General features: G+C 36.7%; 1 protein-coding gene across 1 annotated transcript in view; it reads left to right on the forward strand.

Moving 5' to 3' along the window:
- Positions 1-14,940, forward strand: part of KIDINS220 (kinase D interacting substrate 220) — a 95,318-nt gene that overhangs the window by 49,834 nt on the left and 30,544 nt on the right. The window contains exon 22 of the mRNA XM_080813575.1: positions 2,026-2,188. Coding sequence (XP_080669701.1) covers positions 2,026-2,188 — 163 coding nt within the window. The remainder of the gene's footprint in view (positions 1-2,025; positions 2,189-14,940) is intronic.

Here is a 14,940-nt window from a genome sequence, read left to right on the forward strand (position 1 = left end):
TCACGTGCCCGTGCTCGCTCGCGCGCTCTCTCTCTCTCTCAAATTAAATAAATAGGTAAATAAAATTTTGAAGTTGAAATTCAGATTTTATATGCTGCAGTTGTTTCAGTTTTCAAATGACATTTTAAATAAAAATACTAAAATAAAATTGAAGATTAGTGCCCTGTGACTGGATTCCATGCATAGAATTCTGCTCTTCACCATGTTAATGCTTACATATAAATGTAAATACATATAAACCTAAATATAAATTTAATATGTAAGTATATGTTCCTTTGCATGATATTGAATGGTACTTAGTAATATTGACTTGTGTTGACACTATTACAATAGTTATACTGGAATTTGCTTTTAGAATAAGGTTGGGGTGCATGCTATAAACTAAACTGTAAGTGAGGTTGTGTCTAATATATGTGCAATATTTTTGGTAATTAAATCCCTTTAAGTGAGGTCTCAAACTTTATTAAATTGATGATGTTCTACAATGGAAATGTTCTAGTATGTTACCAATATCTTTGTACATATTTAATAAATATATGGTGAATATCTTGATATGCCAGATATCAGTCTGGGTATTGTGGAGATAGGCAGTGAACAAGATAAAGTTCTTGCCCTGTTGGTAAAGACAGAAAATATAAAGTCATGTAACAGTAAGTACCATAAAAACCTCATCTACCCTTACCATTTAGTGTCAGGATGCCCCTGGTGCAGTCATTGTTTCTTTTCTATCTGAACCAGCTCCTTTGGTGATCTCATTTAGTCCCAAAGGGTTACATACCATTTACATGCAAAAGATTCTCAAATGTATATCTTCAGCCTTGTTGTTCTCCAGCTGCCTGCTTGATACCTAGTGGGGTCTAATATATGTCTGAGACCATACCATGTCCAAAAGTGAACTTCTGATCCCCTGCCCCAAACTTAATCCATCCATAGTCTCCCATCTCAGTTAATGCAACTCTTTTTCCAGTTCCCTGGGGGAAAAAAACCTTGATATCTTGTTTACATATACCACCTCCAATCTGTAGTACATCCTTGAGTTCTGTTTTCAGACTATATCCAGAATCTAACCACTTTTCATGGTTTGTAACATACTACCCTTATCCTCGGCATCATTATGTGTCATCTGTATTCATTATAGCAGTAGCCTGCTCCTACTTTTTCCTCTGTGGTCTGTTCTCCATGCGGCAGCTACAGTGATCTTTCGAAATAGAAGCCAGTCATGTTATTTCTCTGCTCAGAACTCTCTTATTTTCCCGTTTTGCTAAGGATAAAAATATTAAGTCCTTACAGTTTCTTACAGGGCCCTTTTTGATGTCTTTCCCTCTACCTCTTTCCCTGTCTCTGACCTCATCTTCTCCTACCCTGCTCTTCGATCCCTTACTGACCTCTTTGCTGTGTCCTGAAAATGACAGGCATGTTTCTGCCCAAGGGCTTCTGCTTCTGCCTGTAATGATCTTTCTTTGGAGAGATGTATACTGGCCTTCTCATCTCCTTTGAAGTCTTTGCTTAAAAGTCAGCTTTTCATCGGGAACTTCCTTTGTTATCTTATATAAATTATACTTCCTCCTTCTATACACCTTGTTTTATTCATTTATTCCATAGAACTGATCACCTTCTAATGCACTGTACCATTTGCCTAGCAGCTGAGATGGCACTTTAGAGGATGGGGTCCGTCATGGGTGCATTGATGTTCTGCTGTCTGATTGTGGGCAGTGTTGAGACTGTTTTACACATAGTTCTGAAAGATTTTTGCCTGCATGTCCATGGTCAAAGCAGTATATAACACTAGTGGCAAATGACACCAAAGAATTACTTTAGAATTAAACAGAATTGTGTTTAATCCCTAGAATTTTTCCAGTACAGCTCTTTGGATTATAGAAGCCATGGAAATAGTAGATTTGAATTTGCAATGTAAATTAAGTTGCAGCTTTTAAATATTTAAATTAATTGTCAACATACTAAATGTTTCACTTAGTATAATAGTACACATCTATTAATTTTAGAATGTTTTTATATTTTTTAAAGGACGATTACTGAGAGCCAATCAGATTAGTTTCAACTGGGACAGGCTTGCTAGCTGGATCAACCTTACTGAGCAGTGGCCTTACCGAACTTCATGGCTCATATTATATTTGGAAGAGACTGAAGGTATTCCAGATCAAATGACATTAAAAACCATCTATGAAAGGTACTTTGTCTGGCCTCTTGATATTTCACTTTATTTTAGATTGAGTTAGTTGTAAGTTATAATTTGTAACTTAAAGTTACAAGTTAATGCATATAAAGCAAAGTGAATACAAAATAATATGCATGAAATGTATACTTCTGGATGGATTCAACTATCCATTCTCATTAATTCCATTATAATTTTGGAGTCGTATTAGCACAGGTAAATGTCTAATGTAAAATTTACATCTTTAGTTGGACATAGTCTTCCCTTTTCAGTGTAACTTACATGGTAAAAAAAAGTTAATAGTTCTTTTAGTTTTGTATATTTATACATACAAAATGCAAATCTTGAAATGTTATTATTTTTTCCATTTTATTTTTTATTCTAAGTGTCTTCATTGAATATTAAGGAGGCTAAATTTTTTAAATCATTAGTGCAGATATTTTCAGTTTTGTATCTGGAGGATTTTTGAAACAATATAAGCTGGAAAACATTCTTTACATTAAACAATAAAGGAACTTATTGTTACTTTGAGCTCAGTGATTTGAAGTACTTTTAAAATTTTTTCTTCTGATAAATTAAATTTTTTCTTAAAAACATGCAGTTAAGATTCAGTGAAATGTCAGGGATGTAAAGTTTTAAGAGTTGACAATTTATCAATTCAGAAATGAAATTATAATCCTTTTTGTCAGAATACTTAATACCTTCAGTATTCAGTTGCTGCTCAAAATAAATTATCCCTTAGAAGACAAATAGTACCAAGAAATTAGACAATTTTATAAAACTTGGTGTAACTGAAACAATTATTTTAACATATAAATGAAATGCTAACTCTAACAAAGCATTTAGTGTATAGTTCCTGTATTAAAACTTCTGAGATTACAAAAGTTTTTTCTTAAAGTACTGTCAGCATATGGTTTTTCAATCTCCATATTTTTTAAGCTTTTATTTACTTTAGAGAAAGAGAGGGGGAGGGCAAGAGAATGAGGGAAAGGCAGAGGGGGAGGGAGAGGACACTCAAACAGACTCCATGCTGAGTGCAGGGCCCAGTGCGGGGCTGCACTTCAGGACCCTGAGATCATGACTCCAGCTGAAATCAAGAGTTGGTTGCTTAACCAACTGGACCACGCAGGGGCCCCTCCCCATTTTTCATATATGTATTTTTTTTTAATCCTAGGTAAATAACTAGCTTTAGGATTACAGAGAATGGTGTAGTAATAGTCTACAGATAGGAACTCTTCTTGGTTTTGCTGTTTAATTTATACTAAAGTTGTTTAAACCGTGCGCTCTATCCAGTAGGTGTTCCAGCAGATGGCAGTGATACATAATGGCCACGTGCTGTAGACAAGGGGCGCTGAGTCGCTTCTGCTCTTTGATATTTTAGAAATTATCTTTTTCTTATAAGATACACGATTGGTTTTTCTCTTGGTTGTGTAAAAAAATGTTTTATTTCATGAATAAGTTTTACGTCATAACGTGTTGTGTAGTTATGATTGTTTGCTAGATGAGTACAGTTATTATTCAGCACTTAAAATTTAACTTTTTTAATGTTTTAACTTCTTAATCATAACTCATACCAATATAATGGGATTTATTCTTCACATGGTGTATTTTTTACACAAAGTGCTAAGTAGCATGGACAGGTGGTCCTTTGGCACTTCAGCTTATCCTTGAGAAATTATTGGTGTGTAAATAAAAATATGTCTGAGAAAAGACTAAGCGTTCATTTAGGAACTGTAAACGGGATTCTTAGAGTCTGCGTGAATCCGAAGTGTTCCTAGAGTCGTCCGTCGGGTTCGGGAAATTTGCAATCCGGGCAGCAGGAGAGCTGCTCGCCTCTCAGGGGTCCTCCTTTAAGGAGGAGGGGTCGCTCCTCATTAGCGCTGTCTCCCTCTGGCCTGTGTATCTCCTGCCTCTTCCTCAGGCACCAGGTTCCAGGCACTCAGGGGCCTTAGTTCTCTCGCCGCGTTAGGAGGCTCCGTGGTTCGAGCAGGTCCGTGTTCCCAAGGGGGACGACTGTGCTGCAGAAAGGTGCGGTCGCCTCCCGAAGTCGCTTAGCTCGTGAGGAGCAGAGCTCTTTCCACCCAGGCCTCAGAGACCGTAAACTGCTTACGCGCCTGTCGCTGTTCTCTACGCTTTAACGCCTTTTATTCTCACCATCTGTGAAGCAGTGTTGTGATTCTTATTTTACACCTGAGCCAGTCGAAGCCCCGACGAGGTGAGTCCCTTCCTGAGTGTCTCCCAGCCGCGGAGCGGGAGAGCCGAGTAGCTGGCCGCAGAGGCCGCCTGCAGAGGGCGCTGCCGCTCACAGCCCTGGGACGCGTCCGCCTTTCCTTCTGCCGGAGCCCTGTCTGGGATGCTTGAGACCCTGAAAGTTTATGATGAAAATGAAGTGTCTGAAGTTTTTACATTTCTGTGTTCTCCATTTCCTTCTGGAATATTAGAAGATAGTAATAGTCCGTGTGAGATATAAGATGTTTAATATAAATGGTCTTATTTACTCCAGTGACAACTCACCTATTAAGCAGGCGTTGCTATATTATTTTTTTTCTACAGTTTTTCTTTGCCTTCATAAAAACATCAGCTTTCTCTAAGATAACCTGTTAGGTATTACGTTTTTCAGTTGTTCTTCCACCCCCCCCAATCCCCCCCCCCCCTTTAACCAAATAAATAGAGTCCATGTCAGTCTGCGGTTTGGGTAAAGAAGGGACTCAGGTCTGGCTTTTTACCTTCCTTTAGTCGAGTATATTGCTTAGAAGTACACTGTGTCTCGGGATTACAGAAACACTAATCAACTTTTTACATGTCAAGGGCCGTGTGCTTGAAGTCTCAGGTGCTGGGCCCTCTACATGTTCTATGAAGAAGGTGGGAAGTGGTGAAAGTCTGGGTCCCCAGGAGACAGAAGCAGGAGAGTTGTGACAGTGAATAAAAGGTTTTTAAAGTCCTCAAAGAAATTCGTATTTTAGTTCAATCCAACAAAAATCTATTAAGTGTTTATTGTTTGTGGGTCTGCTGCTGGATGCTGGAGATACAGTGCTGAGTAAGTACATGTATATTTGCTTTCAGTCCAGCGATCCCACTTGCAGAAATTTACTCTGAGTGTACGCCACAAATAACAAAACCCTGCGGCTTAAGCATACATGTATAGGAACGTTGGTTGAATGGATTTTAGCACATGTACCCTAATACCTTATAACTGAATGAAAAGAATGAGGAGAAACTCTGTGATTGATATGGAGGAATTTTCAGGATATGTTAAGTGAAAATAGCAAAGTGTGAAAGAATGTACAACATGATAGTGTTTATACAAGAAAGAAGGAGGAGTAAGAACATTTGTATATAAATAGGTAGGAATTCTTTTATTGTAAAAATAGAAAACAAACTCTGAGGAAGGGTAAACCAGATCCTGGTGAGAATCCTTGTCTGTCGTGGATGCACAGATAGGAGATGAGGCCTCTCTGTACATTTTCATGTGGTTGGACTCTCAGTCATATTCCAAAATAAAGAGGATGGATAAAAGCAAATCCTAGTATCAAATGAAAACAGAAAGAAATGATCCTAACTGTATATGAAATTGATAACAACCACACAGAGAAAATAATTAATTCAATCACCTTTGAACTTAGTATTCTGACTCTTTATTCTTAGTAGAATATATCCTTAGGACAGAATTAACTGCAAAGAAATCTTAGGCTTGTTGTTGGTAATAGTATTGCGATTATACCTTTGAAATCCTTTTGAGCATATTATAAGAGTAAGTGAATAAATAAATAGGTGTTTTGGGGAACTAGTATTTTTCCCTTGGGAGAATGGAGATGCAAATATTGAATAATAATTATTTGTTGCTTTATTAACATTTTAACTTAAGGATATAGTTTAAATTAAATGCATCCAAGAACTGTACTTCTTAGTAAACTCATCTAATTTCAATAACCTTTACACACATGCTACATGTAGTTGAGAATCATTATGTATATAAGCATAGCTTTATTGAAGGCTTAAAAAAAAACAGTGTTTCATGGTGGCAGAGTGAATCACAAACCACACTTGGTTCGTTGATTGATTCTAATGTCAGTACCAGAAGCTCTAAAAAGGAGGAAGCAAATGGATGCAGGAGGGGCAGCGCTCACTGGTGGGTTAAGAACTGAGATCTAGAAATTGCCAGGAGGCCAAGTTAGTTATTTCAGACCCTACAGGAAGGAAATAAGATGGACAGTCCATCAAGAAGGTCAAGTATGATCAGAATCTGCAACTCTGGGGTTAGTAAATTTTTCAGGTGAAATCACATAGATCCTAAAAAGTCTGCAGTGTCCCATTTCTTTGCAGAGAATTTCTTATTCCCGCATGTTTGTGTGAGACAGAGCTCTTAATTTATTGTTGGGTAGTACTTTAAATTAGAAAGTACTAGTTTTGGAGTTTCCTGTTTAATCTTTGCTGGGATAGTGGCAGGAAGACGAAAGATACAAAAGGGAGAGAAGTAATTTGATCTCATTTTAGATACTATCATTTGAACATAACATGATTTCCTAAAGTCTTGCCTCTTCTTTTCTTTCTTTTCTTTTCTTGAAGAAACCAAGATGAGTAGGAAGTAGAGAATATTCTATATTGGAGATAAAATGAGATAATCAGAACTTTGTTTTGCCATTAAATTAATCATTATTTTAGACTTTGGCACTTGCTGGGCCTGCCATCCATTTATGCATTGGATTTGGGGGATTTTTAGACTTTTAAAAAAGATTTTATTTCTTTGTTTGAGAGAGAGAGAGAGGAAGAGAGAGAATGAGAGAGAAAGCATGAGCAGGGTAAGGGCAGAGGGAGAAGCAGATTCCCTGCTGAGCAGGGAGTTGATGCAGGCCTCCATCCCAGGACTCCAGGATCATGACCTGAGCTGAAAGCAGACACTTAACTGACTGAGCCACCCAAGTGCCTGTAGCTTTTTTTTTTTTTTTTAAAGAAAAAAGTGTGATTTATATGCCTACAGATACTTATAAAGTCTATTTTGTAGATACTCTAAGGAAGAGAGAAAAAGACAATGGAGTAAGAATCTTCAAGAATTCATTAAGGAATTGACTTAGTAATTGAATTTAAGATGATTTGGAGTGAAAAACTATGGGAAGACAATTTGATCAGCATATTGAAAGAACATATATTGGAATATTTTAGAATAATTTAGATGACTATTTCTAGCTAACCATAGTTGAGTTCTTTGATAACATTGCTTGTCATTTGAATAATAAAAAGTTTTATTTACAGCAGACAAAAACAGCAGTATATAATTGATATTCATTTATTTTATTAAAGAAATCTGATTTGATAAAAACAATCAGAAAATAGTATTTTTAACGCTAGTCGTAAAATTTATTTTTTAATCCATAAAAAGCCTCATTTATTTTTATAGCAACTTGATGACACATCTGCTTGCTTTATTCAGCTGAAAAAGAAAATGTTGGTTCTTGGTGTTTGGTAAAATTGCTTTGTTAAATTATTTTCTAAATTGTTCAACTTTTAACAAATGACATTTGATACTAACACTGGAAAGCAATTTCAGCTAATTAAGTAGATCCCTCTATAAACCATTGGAACATTAAGATGACATACTGTTCATTCAAGATTATTTTAATTGGTACAATTATTGTAATTTTCTTGCAATTATGTGTTGAGCTAAAAGCTTTTGTCTAGATCATTTGAGGGGTTTTTTTTTTTGTTAACATACATTTAGTAAGAAGAAAGAGAGTAAAATAAAAACTATAGATAAAGATTTTCTGTCTACTTTTTATTACGACATTTTAGACAACCATTGAAATATTTTAGTATAAAACTTTATTTCTGGTATTTTTCAGTATGCATTTTAAGCAATGATAGAGGTTTTTAAAGGATCAATTTAAGTAGTTTTCATGAAGATAATGTTTTAAATTTCTGTTTTGACACGACTCAAGCAGTCATTTACTCAGGATGATATGGTCAGAATAGTTTTGTGATAAGGATAATGCAATACTTATTTTGATTGTTTAAAACAGTTGAGTAAGTTTTGAGAGAGCCTTAGAATGGTAACCATGTTCCACTTCGCTGAAATAATTGTTTGCTGAGTAGGCACTGTAGGCATCTAGCTTACAACGTTTATGCTCAATTCAGTATCCTTAAATTTTTTAAGTAGTGGTATTTCTGTACTTGACATTTTTCATAAGAAAACCTCCTATCTTATGATGTTCTTCCTTGATACTCAGCCACAATTTTCCTAAGTTTAATTTGCTCATTTCTGGTTATCTCCTGTCTCCCCCGGCTCTCACTGGCCTCTTCCTTCTCTCCTTCATGTTCTGGGCTATGATTTTTTGCCCCTCCCCCGTCACATGACCTGCATTAGGCACAGGTTTGTTTCTGTTGCATGTGGATGTAAGTCGTAGATTTCAGTAGCATGAAAAGCTGGATACCAGTTAGTTTAGATTTGGGAAGAAGTTGTCTCATCTCCTTTGTAGTACAAAATACATCCTTTGTACTATGGATATTTCTTCTAATTTAGATTTGAGATACTAGAAATACTCATTCCAAACACTGTTTCTTACATGTTGTTTTGGTACTTTTTATATGTCGTTTAGAACCTTAATGAAATTCTATCATTTTGGTATGATGTGACCTCTGTATGTATTGGGTTGTCACCATTCAACATTTATTAAATTATTGTCTTGTATATAATTATTGTTTCCATCTTTCTTCCCAGAACACACTGGCCCTTACTATATAGAATGTCAGTACTGTATTCAGGGTGGTTCTTGTTGGGAAGGTAAAAATTGAGTGACGAATTAAAGGAAGGGAGAGAATTACCCAAGCAGATATCTAGGGGAGGCATTTCTGGGCAGAGGGAACAGTATGGATAAAGGTCCTCAGCTACTCCTGACAGTAGCTGGAATGTACCAGTAATAGCAACAACAAGGGATGTGATGTGGCTAAAGAGGACTCAGTAAAGGGGAGGTGGTAAGAGATGAGGTCAGGGAGGTCAGGGGAGTATGGGACATGGAGGATCATCGTAAGGGTTTTGGCTTTTTATCCTGAGTAAAAAGGAGATCTGTGTAGAGTCTTGAAAAAAATGGATCCATACCCTATATGCTCTATGGTACCTAGGTATTTGGTTGCATCAGTGTAACTTGGCCTGGGCTAGGGAAGATAAAGTATAAAGGGAAGTATAAAGATAAAGTATAAAGATAAAGTATAAAGGGAAGATAAAGATAAAATGAGTGATAGAGAATGGCCATAGAGATGAATGTGGAAAAGCTAAGAAACTACAGTCTTGTTGCAGTGTACTGAAGAAAGCTAGTTAATCTGAACAACTCCAGTAATTTACATGACTAAGTGCCCTGTATGTCTTTCCTGTTGTAATAGTTTCTTGTTTCTTAAGATCATTGTATTCTTTATTTTCTAGTAAAATGTTGGATTTAGAAGACTGCTTTTTGGATTGTTTTTTAAATTGCCGCCTTTTCCTTAGACTTGGCAGCTGCATGGCTTGTCCTCTAATCCCCACGTTTCAACCCCCCAGTTGAGAGTGAACGAAAGCTGGTTTAAGTAGCATTGACTGATAGGTGTAGAGAACAATTAGTGGGTTGCTTGTAGAGTCATACTGAATTTGATTTATGAGTACTATAAGATGGAAATGATGGTCATTGTGTGTCAACTTGGGCTCTGAGGATAAAGAGAAATAATTGGTCAAAATTTGATATATAAGGATCAGTTTTATCTGGAGTTCTGAGCAGTCCTAGCCTGGCTCTCCAGCCCATTCTCATGCCTTCTCCCTTTTGCTTTTTTTTTTTTTTTCCCCTCACGCTTGCTTTTCACCTTTCTACCTGCACTTCTCTCTGGCCCATCCTCCCCTCCCCCACCTCATTCACATCTTAAATAGCACAACCTCAAGGAGCCTTTTGTGACCAGGCATACCCCATTCTCTGAGATCTTACTAGATGTGTTCACTGTATGCTGGTATTTCCCGTCATAGTTCTTGTCATAGTTACCCTTCTTTAAATATTTGCATTGCTCTTTCTTTAATATTTGTTTCCTGAACTAGACTCTTCAATCCATGGACTGGACCTTCCTTAAACCTTGCTGCGTTCCTCGCTTCTAGACATTTTTGGTATGGAGTACGCGGTGGTGATTACTTCTGAAACAGTGAAGAAATATGATGATGGCATTTAGGTTGAGGAAAGCATGGACTGGGGCAGGTGGTGAATGAGAAGCCACATTTTATCTTGAGAATACTGTTCATGTAGACCCTTGTTCTTGGTTCTAAATGTGGGTAAAATGTTTCCTTGTTACTACACCGATATATCCCTGGGTCAGGCACTAAGTAAGTTCTCAGGGTACACAATTGAATGGTGATTACATATTTCAGTTAACACCTACTAGTTTCTACCTTTTTTGGGTGATACTAAAATGAAAGCAGTGTTTTTGTTAGATGTTTCCCTAAACTCTGAGTTCAGCTACAAAGTTCCAAGGCTTCTTGCATTTATAATCCTTTTATGAATGCCATGGTTTGGAATTACTTCGTACTGACACACTTTTAGACAGGCCCCTCCCACTTCAGGTCCTGCTTGCAGGCTGTTGTAAGTACTGTTTAAAAAGGCCTTATGAGGGCCGCCTGGGTGGCTCAGTGGGTTAAAGCCTCTGCCTTCAGCTCAGGTCATGGTCCCAGGGTCCTGGGATCGAGCCCCGCATCAGGCTCTCTGCTCAGCAGGGAGCCTGCTTCCCTTCCTCTCTCTCTGCCTACCTTTCTGCCTAATTGTGATCTCTGTCTGTCAAACAAAAAAATAAAATCTTTAAAAAAAAAAAAAAAAAGGCCTTATGAATTAGGTGCACTCCATTTTTGTCATGCTAAACTGCCATTGGGTTCATTCATTAAGCAAATATTTATGGAGTCTTTTATGTGCTGGGTGCATGCTAATGAAAGTACTAGTTAGTATTAGTTGAGCCCTTGATATATATCACACATTGGATTAAGCACTTTACATAGATGGTTTTATTTAATACTAACTCTGGGAGGAAAAGAGTGGCAGTTACCTAAGATCCTAAGATACCTTCCCTATTTCTGGAAGCCAGGAGATGGTCTGTGATTACACAGTTGTGCAGTAGGTCTGACACTAGAAAAACAGAATGATAGTAATTTTATTATTTCCAGGTATATTTTATTCATTTTTCAAATAAATACTTAGAATTTTTTATTATAGTCAATGGGTATGTTATATGTCAGTGGCAGATAGAAATTTTTCCAGAGGATTGAATATCTTCTCTATTAAAAAGATGCAGACTTCTTACCAACTTATGTAAAACCGCAAATAAATGCTTTTATTCAGTTCTAATTGTATCTAGTGTATCTAGTAACTGCAGTAGGTTTTGTAGGGAATGCTTAAAAAAATCAGTTTTGATATTTGGCACTTAAACAGCTGGTACATTTGTTTAACTTTATACTATTTTTATATGCCCTAAGAGGCTGTAATTTTTTTAAGGTAGCTTTTCAGTAACTTTTCTTTTGCTTTAAATAGGGTAAAACTGATTTTTAAAATATTTTCTCATTTAAACTCATGATGCCATATTCAGTAATTTTATGGTAATGTAGAATAAAGAAAGAATTTCAAATATTCCAAAGTTGTGTGTTTCTAACTCCAACATGCAAAATTGAAGTGTATTACTAAGGTTATTTAGAAACACAGAAATAGAAAAGTTGATTTCTCTAAAGTATATGTTTTAATATGTGAAACAAAGTCTTACCTATGAAAGTTTACAGTTTATTTTATGATACAGTGAGACTGTTATGCACATTTATATTTTAAGAACCCCACGCCGATTACTGAAGAATTCAAATTTGCCACCAAACTATAAATATTTATATTTATTCTGTATATAGAGACTTTCAGAGATCAGGTGTTTTTTTTTTACCTGAAATTATTTTTTACAGCAAAGATTTCTGATTTCAGAATTTCAAATCAAAATATTTTTAAGACTTCTCAAAATATGAGAATAAACAACAAAAAATGCTATGTAATTGAAACAGTAAAGTAAGGGGAGATGCTGCCGTAAACCCACGCTACGAGTGGCTTCTGTTGGCAATACCCAAGAAGTCCACAAGATGGGGGTATTTCACTAGAGACATGATTAACATTTTCAGCCAAGAAGTAAGATCTAATGCATTTCTGCTTTTCCCTTTCCATAGCAGAAAAACAAGGAAAACAGAGTTTAAATATGAATATTTTAAACTTTAAAGTTTAATTTCCATTCCTGTTTTTTAATGGCGTCACAGGACATTCATAAGCACCGAGAATCATGATCATAGGCAAATGAATGGTTATCTGACCATATGGCCTAGCCTTTATTAAGTTAAATAGTACCTTTTCCTGCTAAAATGCTTTTAAATTAGCTTTTGGGAAGAGGGTAGACATGAAAAAGGAGTGTTTAAAATTGATCTGCTTAAAAGTTTGTATTTGGATGAAAAAATACTAAATTCTAATTACTGTAGATCTTGGGTTCTATACTTATTAGAAATTAAATCCTCAAGACAGCTTATCTAATAAAAGTTTTGCTTTAATCTGAGGCGTATTCATAGGCAGGCTTTGATTTCAGAGCCTCCATTCTCTGTGCCTGCCTTTCAGAGTTTTATTGCAAAACATTTGCTGCTTCTATATAGTTAATGGAACAATTTTTAAAATTTCTAAAAGGAAACGATAACATGAGTATCTCTTCCTGCTTGGTAGGACCTCACAATACTGTGAGTACCTCCAGTAGCTATGAAACTTGGATCTCTTACTTTCATCAGAATATTTGTTAATATATCATAGTACAAACTCGATATAAAACAATGGTCTTTACTTTTTAATGATAGATACTATTTTCATATTGAGTCAGTCGTGAATTATTTTGCCTCTCTTAACCTTTTTACTGCAGTCTTCTCTCATTACTCTACCTTGAAATTATTATTTTACCATCTGAGGTGTTGTCTGATCACTTGCATGGTAGCAACTGGGTAGGCATGCTTTAGTATTTAGTATTTAGTATTTAGTATTGTTTTTCAGGCTTTTCCCCCTAGTGGAAACCTTTTTGCAAATCAAATCTTATGCACAATCCTAGTAAATAAAGCAGAATGAATATAAATTGATTCAAATTATAACATTTCCTAATAAATTCACTTAGTAGGAAAAATGAGTTGTGCTGAAGAATATTAAATTTGAAACATGTGGATGATCCTTGCAATCTCCCATTGGTTTAAACATCTCTTTCTCTACTTAGTTTTGGTAATATAATATCAAGAATATTGTGGGGCGCCTGGGTGGCTCAGTGGGTTAAAGCCTCTGCCTTCGGCTCAGGTCATGATCCCAGGGTCCTGGGACTGAGCCCCACATTGGGCTCTCTACGCAGTGGGGAGCCTGCTTCCCCCTCTCTCTCTCTGCCTGCCTCTCTGCCTACTTGTGATCTCTGTCAAATAAGTAAGTAACATCTTTTTTTTTTTTTAAAGATTTTATTTATTTATTTGACAGACAGAGATCACAAGTAGGCAGAGAGGCAGGCAGAGAGAGAGGGGGAGGCAGGCTCCCCGCGGAGCAGAGAGCCCGATGCAGGGCTCGATCCCAGGACCCTGGGATCATGACCTGAGCCGAAGGCAGAGGCTTTAACCCACTGAGCCACCCAGGCGCCCCTAAGTAAGTAACATCTTAAAAAAAAAAAAAGAATATTGTAAATCCTGGAAGTCTGGGTGGCTCAGTGGCTAAGCATCTGCCTTTGGCTCAGGTCGTTATCTCAGGGTCCTGGGATCCGAGCCCCATGTTGGGCTCCCTGCTCAGCGTAGAGCCTGCTTTTCCTCCCTCTCCCTTTGCTGTTCTTCCTGCTTGTGCGCACACACACTCTCTCTCTCTCTCAAATAAAATTAGAAAAGAAAAAAAGAAAATTCTAAATCCTAAGTAGATACAAATGCTACCAGTTTTTAAACCTGCTTTGCAGTGGCAGGATGTTTTTAATTAATTTGGGTTCATAGGTCAATCATCGGTATTATCTTACAGTTGCTCGCATTTCTTATAATTGGTTGAAGTGTTTGTTGGGTGCTGCTTCTCTGACTGACAAGGTCCTGGCACGTGGGTCACGTCGTGAATTAACATTGTGATTTTCTAGTTGTTTGTTACACTCTGCACTCAGGCATATAGGGTGGAGTAGTGCGCTTGCTTGCCTAATTTTATGAACAGAAAAACTGGGTTAAGAAAATGAAAGAATTTAAATGTACACCTGAAGATTGAGAAAAAACTGTTTTTCAAAGTCTGCAAAAAATTAAAACAAAAACCAGGATGACCTGGTATATTAAGCTTATATGTTGGTCTTAAGTGTGTTAAGACTTGATACGTAACAGTGTTCTATTTTTTTATATTTTAAGGAGTTAAAAATACGTAAATCATTAATTAAGAACTTTGAACCATGTCTGTGGCACCCAGTTTGAACCAGTGCAGGGAACAAGGCTCAGGTTTTTGCATCAGGCCAGATAGGTTTCAGTTGGGCCACTTGTATCTGCGGTAACGTCAGGGGGGGAGCTTAACATCTCTGAGCCTCAGCGTTCTCGTTTTAAAAATTGAAATGATACGTCATGGAATGTTGGGAGATAGAAATGAGATAAACTAGCTCAAACACCTGGCCCAGAGAATGGCAGGCCATAGTAGGTATTCTACAAATGCTAGTTCTTTTTAAAATTTTCCTCTCAACTCTTTTTAACCTTCAAATACGTTTTTCCTATCAGATTGTACGTAAGAAAAGGGACA

Source organism: Martes martes, assembly GCF_963455335.1.
Source record: "Martes martes genome assembly, chromosome: 9".
NCBI lineage: Eukaryota > Metazoa > Chordata > Mammalia > Carnivora > Mustelidae > Martes > Martes martes.